Here is a 14379-nt window from a genome sequence, read left to right as displayed (position 1 = left end):
TCAAGGACTCCTCACTGGAAAGTTAAATTCATAGCGCCCCATGAACACTGAAGTGGACATGATGAGAAGGCAGTTGGATAAGTATGTGGAGTTTAAAGGAGAAGTTGAAGACGATGGAAATGTTCTGTATCTGCACTGCATCCCGTGGACACAAGCCAGCCAGAGTGGCTATTGGATATTTGAAATGGGGCAAGTGCAACTGAGATACTGATTTTTTAAATGTGTTTAACTGCAATGAATTTGAATTACAATGTCCACATGGGGCTCCACGATGGACAACATAGGTATGCACAGTAATGGAAAAAAATATATAATAAAGCAAAGTAATGGAGAAGGTTCTGAGGAATGAAAATAAACAGGGAAGAAGAAACCCAAGTCTGAGCCCCAGGTGCTCCAACATTTAAAGAAAGTGAGGGGGCGCCTGGGTGGTGCAGTCGGTTAAGAGTCCGACTTCAGCCAGGTCACGATCTCGCGGTCTGTGAGTTCGAGCCCCGCGTCGGGCTCTGGGCTGATGGCTCGGAGCCTGGAGACTGCTTCCGATTCTGTGTCTCCCTCTCTCTCTGCCCCTCCCCCGTTCATGCTCTGTCTCTCTCTGTCCCAAAAATAAATAAAAACGTTGAAAAAAAAAATTTAAAAATAAAGAAAGTGAGAAGATTCACCAAAGGAGGCTGAGGACGCTTTAACCAGGTAGGCAAGGACAAGAGGCAGTGATGACCCGGATACACAGAGATGTCTCAGGAAGAAAGGAACCACCTGACAGGCTAGAAGAGATGGTAACTTGGACCTGGCCTCTGAGTTGGGCACCTCGAAGGGAAAATTTTCCAACTCCAAGCTCCTGCTTCCTCGTGCACCCGCTAGACAGGTATATGCAGCAGCTTCTCTCCTCCCAAGCAGGCTTCACTCACCTGGGCACAGGCCTCCTGCTGCTGCTTTCTCCACCATCCAGGGCTCCTTGCCTTGCTCCAGGAAGGAGATCACATCAGGTTTGGAGATGGCGAGACCTGGATGGGAGAGAAAACATGCCACCCAGTTATGGCGTGGGGCCCCCAGAATTCAGATCCAGGATCTGGTCATCGAGCAGGAGAGACCAGAGGAGGCCTGACAGTCCCCTGCAGGTTGGGGAAGATACAGTGTCGGCCCATGGAGCTGTTTTTTGAGCACTGAAAAGGTACCCGGAAATTGATAAGGAAGGAACGGATAACATCCAAACTAATACACCAGGTCCCCTTACCCAGTGAGACCAGGTTGCTGTACGTCTCCAACATCACGTCTCTGTACAAATCCCTCTGAGCAGGTGCCAGTCGTTCCCATTCTTCTTGGGAGAAGACTACGGCCACATCCCTGAACAAGTCTGACTCCTGAAACAACAGGCAGGTTTGTTATCTGCAAACTTCAAGGAAATGTTTCTTGATGGGATGAGAGAAGACAGAGGCGGTCTCTGCAGGAATGGGGTGCTCAGGTGAAAAGCAGGCTGGGGTGGGAGGCCTCCAATGTGAGCAGGTGACAAGAGAGGGTGGGCATGAGGAAAACGGTGTTGAAATGTTGTTGAACATTCTTTTTACTACAAACCAAAGCTCTGTACACAGATCTGGGAGGAAAATTAAAAGCCAGCTAAGTAGAGTTTTCCCCAGTGTGACAAACTTTATAAAATAGCATGCTGCCCACTCTGTCCTTGGCATATAAAAATTCTCAACTAGAGACCTGTAATTTCAACTTCTATGCAGCAACAACAAACCAAACCAACAATTTGATAGACTTACCCCCAAATGTTTTACTGAAGAAATGTTTCTATCTTAGAAAATAGGATATTTGTATAAATTGAGAGTTAGTTGAAGATACAGGTTCATCATGATGTCAACATATCAAAGCATTCTTCCTTAGGAGAAAACTCTTAAATTAAGATTATTTTCATTAGCTGTACAATTTTCTACCAAGTGAAAAAATGACTCAACCGTTCTCTTATTTTGGAGGCAGAGGTTGGATCAGATCTCTGAAGGCTCTTCGAAGCTCAGACTACCTAGATTCCGAAAAATTCATCCATCGGGCTGGTTATCTCACAACCCCCACATTTGCACTTCTCTTGATCTTAAGCTGAAGAAGCTGTTGAAGAATGATCCACATTCAAATGCTCTGTTCAACCTTAAAGTGGACCTTACTTCTGGTGTCTAACCTCTCAGATTCCCGGGGAAGCCTAAGTTACACACCCAGTCATCAATCCCTCCCAAAGCAGGAGATCGTGCCTCACCCTGAAACTGAAACCAACCAAGACCAGTTCCCATGCTTTTCCATGTCAGTTATCACAAGTATTCATCTCTATTTCATCCACCCTTGGTTCTCATTTTATACAAGGAAATGGATCCCTGCTCTATCTAGCCTCCCGGCACAATATCACACTATCACATGTGGAATGCTGTACAGAACGAATCCATGGGCAGTAGTCAGAGTAGAGGGGGCAGTGGGAGAGGGTACTAGCTACCTGGTCTTTTTAGTCCCTAAAATGGGAACCTCTGAAAACCAGATTCTTGGATGAAATCCATGTGGGAAGCTTCAAGATAAAGAAAGCAAATATTTACACAACTTTAAGACTCACAAGGGACATGACTTTTAGAATGTCATGGGCTGACTGGTCCTCCTCCTGGTTCCTCTCTTGGGGAAGGGCAGAGTCCTGAGATGGCAGAGCTGGGGGAGGAAAGAACAAACATGAGAGGCCAAGCTTGCCTTACAGCTCCCAGAATGCCGTGGTTACAAGTCCCTGCCTTCTTACGCCCCACTCCCCACAAGAATTGGAGTTGGATCACAGTGGCCCTTACCCAACTCCAGGAAACACAGCATTAGCTGTTGCCACGTGACAGGGAACCAGTGGCCCTTTCTCTCCGATTTCTCCTAAATATCCAGAGAATTCCAACTTGTTACTGATGCAAATCTGTGGCAGGGAGCTCAGTCCTGGTCCAGTGACTAAGGCCACATGGTGTCCCAAGGACAAGAAAGACTGTTCTCAGACCAGGGAGCACAGCCTACCTCATCAGCATCAGCCCAGCCCACAATGAAAGCCTTCCCAGAAACAGACCATCTAACTCTCTCATGCCCACCTTCAGAGGTCTCCCTGGCTCTTTACCCAACTTCCAAATTCACCAAGAACCTTACAGCCCTACCTAAGGCCTAGTGGACATCACTTTGTGGACCTTGCCTTGACTCAATAAAAGGGGTGTGGGTGCAGTGGGCAAATCATTACCATCACATACATAGGCCTCTGTACAGAGACATAGCAGCGAGCAAAGCTGTGTGCACAGTATTTACTGAAAAACAGAACAAAAATTAGTATCTAGCAGTCCACAAGTAGGCAAGTAGTTGAATCACTTTTGGCCCAGCCGTATGATGGAACACCAAATAACTATCAAAACTGATGGGGGGGGGGGCAACATTAACTTACAAGGAAAGACATTCACAAGCAGTCTCTTTATACAACATGAGAACATTCTGGAAAAGAGGTCAAACCCACCCTCCTACTGGCACATGGGCTTACAAAAACAACTGGAATAAAAACATCCAAGTATTAAGAATCATGTCATTTAACCACTTCGTGAGTTCATCATTAAATGAGTACTATTGTCGAAAGGAACTTAGAACAATGCCTTGCATGTTACAAATATTTAATTCTAAGTAATGTGTACATGAAACAATTGGTAACATGTCATAGGAGTTTTTTTTTTTTATTTTGACCACTGTTTTAGCATTATCTGTAATAGCTTTGTAATATTTTATTACAAGAGTGGCCCATGATTTACCCAACCGTTTTCCCACTGTTGGACAAGGACTATTTTACAAGATCATCTAAAATGTTCTCAAATTTCAGTCTCCACTTCTAAACTAGTGGTGTTAAATCTTTTGAAGTTTTGCAATTCTTTGACAATCTTATCAAACAAGACTCCATCCCAAATTAAAAAAAAAAAGGGGGGGGGGACACGAGTAAGAATGACTGTAAAACATCCACCAGCATTTCCAGCAAGTCAGGTCCCTTTCACCCCCACCTAAGTGGTCCACAGATGGGGGCTATGAGCCGGGTCGCGGAAAGGGGGCGCTAGCTTGGGGGGGGGGGGAGGGTGCGCCGCGGAGGCCGATGGGAAATGTAGTCCAGATCCCGGAAAGCCGCAGACCGACGCGGGGGCGAGACGTTCCGGTTCTTCCCAGGCCCGAGAGCCGCCCGGCCGTGGCGCCCGCTCCCGCACGGACCCCGGAGAGCCTGGCAAGCTCCAGAGCCCCTCACCTGCCTCCTCTTCGAATCCAAGTGCCAACGTGGCCGCGCTCCCCGCAGGCCCGGGTGCGCTTCCTCCTCGGTATCGGCGGACCCGCCGCCTGAAGCCGGAAGATAGCGCAGGCGCACAACGCCCCGCGGACGCTGCCTCGCGAGTGGGCCAACGCCGCAGTCTCTTCTGGGAAACGTAGTTTCTGGGCGCAGAGGCACAGCCAGGCCTCAAAGCCGGATCTCGCGATGTTTCGGGGTGGGCGTGGCTCCAGTGTGCCTCGAGGGAGAGTGTTCAAGTTCCCGCGTGGCTGCGGGCGGGTTTGCGCATCAGGTGCTTAGTGTGTGTGCCATCGCGTCTTGCGTGGCCGTTGCGGTGTGTGTCGTGTGGTTCGGACCTGTCGTTGGGTCTGACTGGGACCGTGCCACTCCGGGAACACGCTCGTGTGTGACCGTCAAAGTGTCTCATTCGTTACATCATTGTTTTCCGCGCGGAGCGGCCACTTTACCAGAAGTTTCGGAAGGAGAAAAACTCCCGAGTTTATCCGGTAACTAACTTTAAACGTCATTACATATGTTTAAATAAATGTAGGTTATGAAGGAGAGTGCGGAATAAGCAAAAACGTTTTTTAAGTTTGTTTTATTTTTTTAATTTTTTAATGTCTTTATTTTTGAGAGAGAGGCACACACAGAGTGTGAGCGGGGGAGGGGCGGAGAAAGAGGGAGACACGGAATCCAAAGCAGGCTCCAGGCTCCGAGCTGTCAGCACAGAGCCCGATGTGGGACTGGAACCCAGGAACCGTGAGATCATGACCTGAGCCGAAGTCGGAGGCTCAACGGACTGAGCCACCCAGGTGCCCCTGTTTTTTATTATTTGTAATCTCTACAGCCAACTCAGGAGGCTTGAGCACCAGACCCCAACATCAAGCGTCGCATGCTCTTCCCACTGAGCCAGATGGATGCCCAGCAAAAATGTTTTAAACAAGATGACAAGGAGTTTCCGCTTGTGGGGGACAGCTCTAGGCCAAGTCCCCCAGAACCACAGGCAGTTGGATCTCTGTGTGCAAGTTTGAAAAGCTCCTAGACCTTACGCATCCCCAAACGGCGTGGTCCAGTGTGGTCGAGCTTCCCATGTCCTGGATGCTGGTCAGGCGGTGTGAGTCCTGATCCCTGAGTGAGGAAGCCTTACTCTGCCCACGCGGTACAGTTGTCCTGGAGCTGGCCTGGAGTCCAGAGCTCCTGTCTCTCCAGCTGGTCTTGTTTCCCTCACACCATGTAATCTGTCGTCTTCTTTTGAATCATTTCATCTGACATTTGCCCGTGTCTGCATTGTTGCACATCTCAAGGATGTCTGCGCCTCCAAGTTAACTTAGAAATTTAACTTAAACCCGATAAAAATGCCAATACTGTTTTCCCCCTTGGAAATAGATAAGTTGATAAAAATGTCCAAATAATAAAAAAAAGAATGCCTAGGAATAGGAATGCTCTGAAAAAGAAAAGCTGAGAAGGTGTGCTAAACCTGCCAGATAGTAAAACATTCTAAAAAGTTTCCATAATTTATTTTTTTAATGTTTATTTTTATTTTTGAGGGAGAGAGAGAGAGAGAGAGAAACAGAATCCGAAGCAGGCTCCAGGCTCCGCGCTATCAGCACAGAGCCCAACATAGGGCTTGAACTCACAAACCGTGAGATCATGATCTGAGCTGAAGTCAGACGCTCAACCGACTGAGCCACCCATGCGCCCCAAAAATGGACTTTTTAATAAATAACCTTGGGGAATACTGGATAGTCATTTAGAAAAAAGTAAAATTGGGTTCATACTTCAAATCATGCAAGAGAATAAACTCGAACAAATTGCTCAGAGGTCTAAATTGATACAAGTACCAGAAACGTACAGAGTTGAATTCCATTGCAGCCTGGATATGTGAAAAGACTTTCTAGCAATGATACAAAAATCCAGACTTAAGACTGCTACCTTTGAGAACGTAAAACTAAAGCACTTTTGTGTGGCAAAATACACTGTAAGCAAAGGTTAAAGACAAATGACAGGCAGAGAATGTTTACAACCTTGTATATATATATATCAGATAATATATAAAGACAAAAAACTGCAAGCAACTTTGAACTCAATTTAGAAGATTTGTTTTTGTCATAACATAGGTGTAGTGATTTGGAAACTATTTTATATGTACCATAGAATTAAATGAATGAATAAATGTATTGATGGGAGCCAGTGTTTTACTGTGGGACAAGAGAGATCTAGAAGATGATGGAAGGTGAGAAAGAAACTGTGATGTTCAACTGGTATAAACTCATGATGGAAAATGTGGGTGTATGGGGCACGTGGGCGATTCAGTGCGTTGAGTGTCTGACTCTAGATTTTGGCTCAGGTTGTGATCTCACGGTTCATGAGATGAAGCCTCGAGTGAGGCTCTGCGCTGACATCCGGGTGCCTACTTGGGATTCTCTCTCTCCCTCGCTCTCAGCCCCTCCCCCACAGGCATGCGCGCACAAATGTCTCTCTGTCTCTGTCTCTCTCTCTCTCTCAAGTATTTTTTTTATACGTTTATTTATTTTTGAGACAGAGAGAGACAGAGCATGAACAGGGGAGGGGCAGAGAGAGAGGGAGACACAGAATCTGAAACAGGCTCCGGGCTCTGAGCGGTCAGCACAGAGCCCGACGCGGGGCTCGAACTCATGGACTGTGAGATCATGACCTGAGCCGAAGTCGGACGCTTAACGACTGAGCCACCCAGGCGCCCCTCAAGTATTTTTTTAAACCAAGAAAACTATGTATGAGTAAAGTATGGACATTAGTTAATAATAATATATCAATGTTGGCTCGATAACTAACAAGCATCATACTAAAGTGTTAACAGCAGGTGCAGGGCATTTGGGAACTTTGAACTATCTGCAGTTTTTCTGTAACTCAAAAACTTCTAAAATAAAAAAGCTTAAACTTCTTCATTAAAGTCTTACTATTTCTTCTGGGGAAAAAAAAATGTGTTTGTGTATTTTCTATTTGGTGAATGGGCCTGGAAGCAATGATGCCCTGTAGCAATGAGCATAAACCTAATGCCCAGACCTTGGTTTCTAAATATCATTCTCTAAAAAAAAGAAACCAAAGCTTCCTGGAGAAGTATCTGATCTCAGGACTGGGGCAGGGAACGTACACAATGAGTATAGGATATCTTCTTGTGCCAAAAAACATAGGGAAATGCTCAAAAAGCAGGGAGGATTGTCTGCTTGGAACTATGATAGTGTAATTGCGCTACACCTGCCATCGCATTCTAAACAAGAAGCTAGATAATGTGTAGGAAACAAGTCTTTTCAGATGTTGGACAGCAAGTAGTGCAAGACTTTGAACCCTGAGAGAAGGGAAATAAGTGAGATTCTAACATCGCAGTGGCTTTCCCTTGGAAGACACACTACACACCGCAGAGCAGAGAGGAGGAACCAAGGCAGAGCACCGATTTGCTAAGTTGACACAAACAACAGTTTTGGGGAAATGAAGTGACTGGAATTCGTGGGGGCAAAGTGTGGAAGAGGAGTGGAGTTGGTATTTCCACCAAACAAGACCTACGTACCTGTGGGCGAGGCCATGCTACCTCCGCCCTCTGAATTGTGGATGAGCCAATACGGTGAAACCTTGGAGAATGCATATTCGGAGACAGACATTTGTTTCATGATACCGCAGAGGTCACAAGCCCTCATGGAAACAGGGCTGGGATCTGGAAGAGATAGGGTGTGAGGGTTTGCAGAGAAGAAGGTCACTGGGCCATTCCAGACATATCCCAGAAATGACCACAGAGAATAGAATTAACATCAGGACCTTTGGACAGGCCTGTGGAGTGGGTGGGTTGGCTGGACCTCCTGTGGCTGTGAGCATTAGGCAGAGAGATGACCTACCTGGGAACACATTTGAGCTGGGCCACAAAGCCCTAACGCGCTGAAGGCAAGGAGTCCCGGGTCCCCAAGTACGGGCGGGTAGAATGGCCAGCTGGTGCGGCCTGACTGGACTTAGATCTCAGGCAGACAAAGGGGTCCGCCTTCTCTACTTGTCCCGACTTGTGGGATCAGGACTACATTTCCTATAAGTGACTGTGGCTCCAGGCCCACCATCTACCCCTCCCACTGGATGTGCACGTCAGGCCTGATCTAGGAATAGAATGGTACCAGAGGGGCATGGGAGAAGGGATTGGATTCTGTATATATGTTAAAGGTGGAGCTAACGGGATTCACAGATTTACTGGGTGGAGTAGCAAGAGACTGGGAGTAGTGAAGGATAACTCCAGGGAATCCTGAGACAAGTAACTGGAAGAACAAACATCACCAACCGAGAGAGGAAAACCACGCACGGAGAGGAGCACATCTTTGGGGGTGAGATTGGGTGTTTGGTTTCGAATGCGATAGTTTGACGTGTTTGTTAGACATACAAGTGGCAACGTGGAGGATCATTTTAGGGGCAGAGTCTGGGCTAGAATCTTAAGTTAGGAAATATTTTTATCGTGTAGCTAATTTATATTGTGATGTACTGAGGCAAATCAATGTTTTTCATTGATCCTCTCTACCTTTTTTTTTTTTTTTGCTCAAAAGTTGTTTTCCTACCCTAAATTATGAATGTTCATCTTTATTTTTCCGTAGAACTCTATGAGGATATTAAAAAATATCCCGTAATTTGTTATACCATAGAGTGTGATGAATCAATGCTATCTGTAATACTTGTACTTCGAAGATTTATTAAAGTTTCCCTCATCTATAAATGATTGATTGTAAATATTACATGGTTATTTTAAAAGAATGACTGGGGTGCCTGGGTGGTTCAGTTGGTTAAGCGTCCGACTTTGGCTCAGGTCATGATCTCACTGTTCGTGGGTTCAAGCCCCACATCCAGCTCTGTGCTGACAGCTCGGAGCCTGGAGCCTGCTTCAGATTCTGTGTCTTCCTCTCTTTCTCTGCCCCACCTACCCCCCCGTCTCAAAAATAAACATTTACAAAAAGTTTTTTAAAATAAAAGAATGACTATTTTTTTTTCCCTGTACATAGTAGTTCTCTTTCATATCTCTTTGTTTAATTTTAATAGTACTCTGATGTGTTGGGTCATTTGGATCTATTTTTTATTCTTTGATGTGGTCTCATAATTTTAATTTCTTTGATGTCTGCATTAGATACCTACTGCTGCATAACATATTACCTTAGAACTTAATGGCTTAAACAATAGTCAGCACTTACCATCTCTCACAGTGTCTGTGAGTCAGGGTTTCAGGAGCAGTTTAGCTGCGTGTAAGCAAGATGTCATTTGAAGGCTTAAATGGGGCCAGAATCTCTGCTTCCAGGTGCTCCATTCACATGCCTGGCGAATTGGCGCTGGCTTTTGACAATAGGCCCCGTTCCATTCCATGTAGGCCTCTCCATATGGCTGATTGTTTGTTATTTAGTTTGTTTGTTTGAGAGAGAGAAAGAGAGAGCCCAAGCAGGGGAGGGGGCAGAGGGAGAGAGAGAGAGAGAGTGTCTTAAGCAAGCTGTATACTCAACATGGAGCCTGACACAGGGCTCGATCTCATGACCCTGGGATCATGTCCTGAGCCAAAACCAAGAGTCAGACACTCAAGCAACTGAGCCACCCAGGTGCCCCTGGCTGATTGTCTTTGTGACATGGTGGCTGGTTTCCCCTAAAATAAGTGATCCAGAAGCTACAATGTCTTTTATGGCCAAGCCTCTTACAGGCTGTCACAGAAGTCACATGCCGCCATACTCTGTTGGTCGCATAGACCAGACTGAGTCAGTGTGGATGGAGACTACACACTGGTGTGAATTCTAGGAGGCAAGGATCTTTGAGGACCATCTTAGAGGTTTGATACCACAATTTTTTCATCTTAAGAGCACATGAATGTCTGTCTGTCTGTCTGTCTCTCTCTCTCTCTCTCTATATATATATATATAATTTTTTTTTTCAGAGAGAGCTGGGAAGAGGGAGAGAGAGAGAGAGAGAGAGAGAGAATCTCAAGCAGGCTCCACACCCAGCATGGAGCCCAATGTAGCGCTCAATCCCACAACCCTGGGATCATGACCTGAGTTGAAATCAAGAGTCAAATGTTCAACTGACTGAGCCACACAGGTGCCCCTACATGAACGTCTTGATGCCTCCCCATTCTATCAAATCCACAGTTGCCATGCCAACCACTTCCCGAGAGATTGTCACTCTCCCTGTAAAGTCTCTTGAACCAAAGCACATGCCAGAAAAACTCCAGCTCCCCTCTCCTCTAAACCCAGCTAGATTGATGCCTTTGCCACATTCCTTCTCTTCACAAAGGGACCACCAGTTATCACATGAATGGGATCAACTATGGGGAGGCCCTGTCCCATATGGCCAAGCCTCTTGTAGGCAAAGAACAACAATGTGGATTCTAACCCTATCTTAGCTTCTTACTCCTTGCATGACCATGACTTTAGGCACCACCCGTAACTCTGACATACAAACTATATAATGAAGGAAACAAAACTGTGAGTGTGTTTGTTGTTTTTATTTTTCATTAATGGCAATTGTCCAGGATTAACCCTGTGTTCTGCTGTTACTACTGACATTTCTCTATACTGTTTTTCTGGTTTTAAGATTGCCTACTAACCAGAAGAAAACTCAAATATATTTTCAGTACTTTGGTATTTTAATATTTCAAATACATATTTGTAAAGAAAGTTTTATAGATAATATATACTTGAACCCTCTAATTATTTAGATTCTATTTTAGTTTTAGTTTTTTTCAAATTTTCAATTATTTTACCTAGATCTCTATTCATCTTTGGCTACTGTCTTCATAGGTTTTGTTATTATCTTTGTGTCTAAGTCTATTCACTCTAGGATTGTGTGACCTTATTTCAGAGAACTGTGTATTTTTTTAATCTTTATTTATTTTGAGGGGGGAGGGGCAGAGAGAGGAAAGAGAGAATCTCAAGAAGGCTCCACACTGTCAGCTCAAGCCCAACTTGGAGCTTGATCTCATGAACCATGAGATCATGACCTGAGCCAAAACCAAGAGTCAGATGTTTAACCGACTGAGCCACCCAGGTGCCCTGAACTGTGTGTATTTTTAACCAGACTTATGATGAAGTTGTGCAGCTAAACCACCTGGAAGCACGACTTTTTCATACTAGAAATGTAAGTGTTATCCTTGACTTCTCCCCACCTAATCAGATACCAAAGCCCACTGAGTCTATTTTCCATATAGTTTTTCTCTCCTGGTGAACAGAATTTATTTGCTTAGTAGTATAGATTGAATGTTTATGTCCCTTAAAATTCACGTGTTAAAAGATAATCCCCAGTGTGATTGTATTAGGAGGGACCTTTGGGAGATGATAAAGTCATGAAGGTGGAGCCCTCATGAGTGGGATTAGTGCCCTTACAACAGAGGCCCCAGAAAGTTTCCTTGTCTCTTCTACCATGTGAGGGCACAGTGAGATGTCTGTCTATGAACCAGTAAGAGGGCCTTTTCTGTATACTGTGCCCTTAGCATCCCTTCATCTGGACGTTTATCTGTATCCTTCGTCGTATCTTTTTATAATAAAAGGGAGTGGGAAGTAAACTTCTCCTGACTTTTGTCAGCCGTTCTAGCAGATTAAGCAGATTTGCAGAGGGGGTCATGGGAACCTCTAATTTATAGCTCATTGGTCAGAAGCACGAGTAACAACCGGGGCTTGTGATTGGCATGGCGGGGGAGGGGTAGTCTTAGGGGACTGAGCCTTGAATCTGGGATCTGATACTATCTTTAGGTAGATGGTGTCAGAATGGAGTTAAATTGTAGGACACCCATCTGGTGTTGCAGAATTGCTTGATGTGGGGGAAGAAAGGTCCCTCACATAATCTGCTGTCAGAAGCATACTGAGATGTTCTGTTTGAGCAGTAAAGGAGAAACACAGGAGGAAGAATATAAGTTGTCTTTACAATAACCTAACAAAATATGTTTGGTGCAGTCAAGGCAGTATCAAGAGGGAACTTTATAGCACTAAATGCTTACATTAGAAATAAGAAAAGGTTGGGGCGCCTGGGTGGCTCAGTCGGTTAAGCGTCCGACTTCGGCTCAGGTCATGATCTCACGGTTTGTGAGTTCGAGCCCTGCGTCGGGCTCTGTGCTGACAGCTCGGAGCCTGGAGCCTGCTTCTGTTCTGTGTCTCCTTCTCTCTCTGTCCCTGCCCAACTTATGCTCTGTCTCTCTATGTCTCTCAAAAAATAAATAAATGTAAAAAATTAAAAAAAAAATAAGAAAAGGTCTTGGGCACCAGGGTGGCTTAGTCATTAAGCATCTGACTCCAGCTTAGGTCATGATCTCATGGTTGGTAAGTTTGAGTCCCACATCAGGTGAGCTTGAACCCTGCTTCAGGTGAGCTCAGGTCCCGCTTAGGATAAAACACAAACCCAGGTGAGCCCTGCCTCTCTCTCTCTCTCTCTCTCTCTCTCTCTCTCTGTCTCTCTGACCCCTCACTCGTGCATTCTCTCTCTCAAAATAAATAAATAAATAAATAAATAAATAAATAAATAAATAAATAAATAAATAAATAAAATGTCTCAAGTCACTATTCTGAGTTCCTACATCAAGAAACTAGAAGAGTAAAAATAAACCCAAGCCAAGTAGAAGGAAATAAAAGTGAGGTCTTTTGTAGACATAGATAAGCTCTTTCTAAAATTTACATGGAAAAGCATAGGCTCTAAAATAGCTGAAATAATTTTGACAAAGAATAAAATGGGAGAAACTCCCCAATATCAATGCTTACTCTATTGGTACAAGACAGTGTAAAAATGGACATGTAATCAAGATCATCTAGCATAGACAAAGGGATATACACACAGGTCAATGGAACGAAAGAGGATCCAGAAATAAACTCACATAAATATGCGGAACTAATTTTTAACAGTTGTATTGAGATATAATTCACACACCATGCATTCACCTATTCAAAATGTACAATTTAATGTCTTTTAGTATATTCACGAGATTGTATAACTCACCACAATCTAACTTGAAAGTATTTTTGTTGCCACAAAGAGAAAATTAGTGTTCATTCTTTATCCTCTCCCATCAGCCCTAAGCAACATTAATATGCTTCCTATCTCTACAAATTTGCTTATTACGGCTATTTCACAGAAACAGTCACATACAATATGTGCCCCTTTGTTACTGGCTTCTTTAACATAGTATGATGTTTTCAAGGTTCATCCACGTAGCATATGTTGGCACTTCATTACTTTTATCACTTTTTATGACTGAATAATATGGGCACTTGGGTTGTTTCCACTCTTTGGCTACTATGAATAATGTTGCTATGAACATTTGTGTACTAACCTTTGCACATATATTTTCATTTTTCTTAGGTATATACCTAGGACTGCAATTTCTGGGATCATATGGTAACTCTGTGTTTAACTATTTGAGGAATTTCTAGAATGTTTTCCAAAGCAGCTGCATCATTGTAAACTCCCACCAGCAATGTATGAGGGATAAATTTCTCCACTTCCTTGCCAACACTTGTTATCTTTGATTTTAGCCATCCTAGTGGGTGTGAAGTGGTATACCACTGTGGTTTTGAATTGCATTTCCCCAAGGACTATGAATGTTGAGTGCCTTTTCATGTGTTTATGCAGCATTTGTATATCTTCTTTGGAGAAATGTCTATCCAAATCCTTTGTCCATTTTTATTTATGTATTATTTTGAGAGACAGTGTACATACATAGGGGAGGGGCAGAGACAGAGAGAGAGAATCCCAAGCAGGCTCTGCACTGTCAGCATGGAGGCTGATGCGGGGCTTGAAGTCATGAACCGTGAGACAATGACATGAGCCGAAATCCAGAGTGGGTCGCATGACTGAGTCATCCAGGCGCCCCTTTTGTCCATTTTTGTATTTGTATTCGTGTTAATCAGTTGTAAGTGTTCTTTATATATTCTGGATACAAGTCCCTGTCAGATATCTGAACTGATTTTTGACATAGGTACAAAAGCAATTTAATGGAGGAATAGCCTTTTCAACAAAATAGTGCAGGAGCCATTAGACAGTCATGACCAAAAAAGAAAAAGAAAAAAAAAAAAAAAAAAAAAGAGAATTTTGACCTCATATTAAAAAAAAAAAAAAAATAGCCTTAAATTTGCTCC

The 14379-nt window shown here is 44.1% G+C and overlaps 1 protein-coding gene and 2 long non-coding RNA genes across 9 annotated transcripts in view; 1 reads left to right on the top strand and 2 right to left on the bottom strand.

Moving 5' to 3' along the window:
* ZNF582 (zinc finger protein 582) overlaps nt 1-4437 on the bottom strand; it is a 30542-nt gene extending 26105 nt beyond the window's left edge. The window contains exons 1-4 of one of the 5 annotated variants that reach the window (XM_086690808.1): nt 4265-4437; nt 2591-2679; nt 1232-1358; nt 906-1001 (exon numbers count right to left, since the gene is read on the bottom strand). In XM_086690808.1, coding sequence (XP_086546934.1) covers nt 906-1001; nt 1232-1358; nt 2591-2599 — 232 coding nt within the window. In that variant the 5' untranslated portion in view covers nt 2600-2679; nt 4265-4437. The remainder of the gene's footprint in view (nt 1-905; nt 1002-1231; nt 1359-2590; nt 2680-4264) is intronic. The other 4 variants (XM_086690807.1, XM_086690809.1, XM_086690810.1 and 1 more) reach the window with 4 other exon arrangements.
* On the top strand, nt 4108-9005 carry LOC147573874 (uncharacterized). Its single transcript, XR_015245096.1, has 2 exons — nt 4108-4788; nt 7646-9005. It is a non-coding gene; the product is annotated as an uncharacterized LOC147573874 (long non-coding RNA).
* LOC147573873 (uncharacterized) overlaps nt 7646-14379 on the bottom strand; it is an 8944-nt gene continuing 2210 nt past the window's right edge. For 2 of the 3 annotated variants that reach the window (XR_015245098.1, XR_015245100.1), the window contains exons 2-3: nt 9472-9658; nt 7646-7970 (exon numbers count right to left, since the gene is read on the bottom strand). This is a non-coding gene — a long non-coding RNA (uncharacterized LOC147573873). Of the gene's footprint in view, nt 7971-9471; nt 12669-14379 lie in introns of those variants that run through there. The other variant, XR_015245097.1, reaches the window with a different exon arrangement.

The sequence above is a fragment of the Puma concolor genome, chromosome E2 (assembly GCF_028749965.1).
Source record: "Puma concolor isolate L17-30 chromosome E2, mPumCon1.1.hap2, whole genome shotgun sequence".
Lineage (NCBI taxonomy): Eukaryota > Metazoa > Chordata > Mammalia > Carnivora > Felidae > Puma > Puma concolor.
This window is presented reverse-complemented; position numbering and strand designations above follow the sequence as displayed.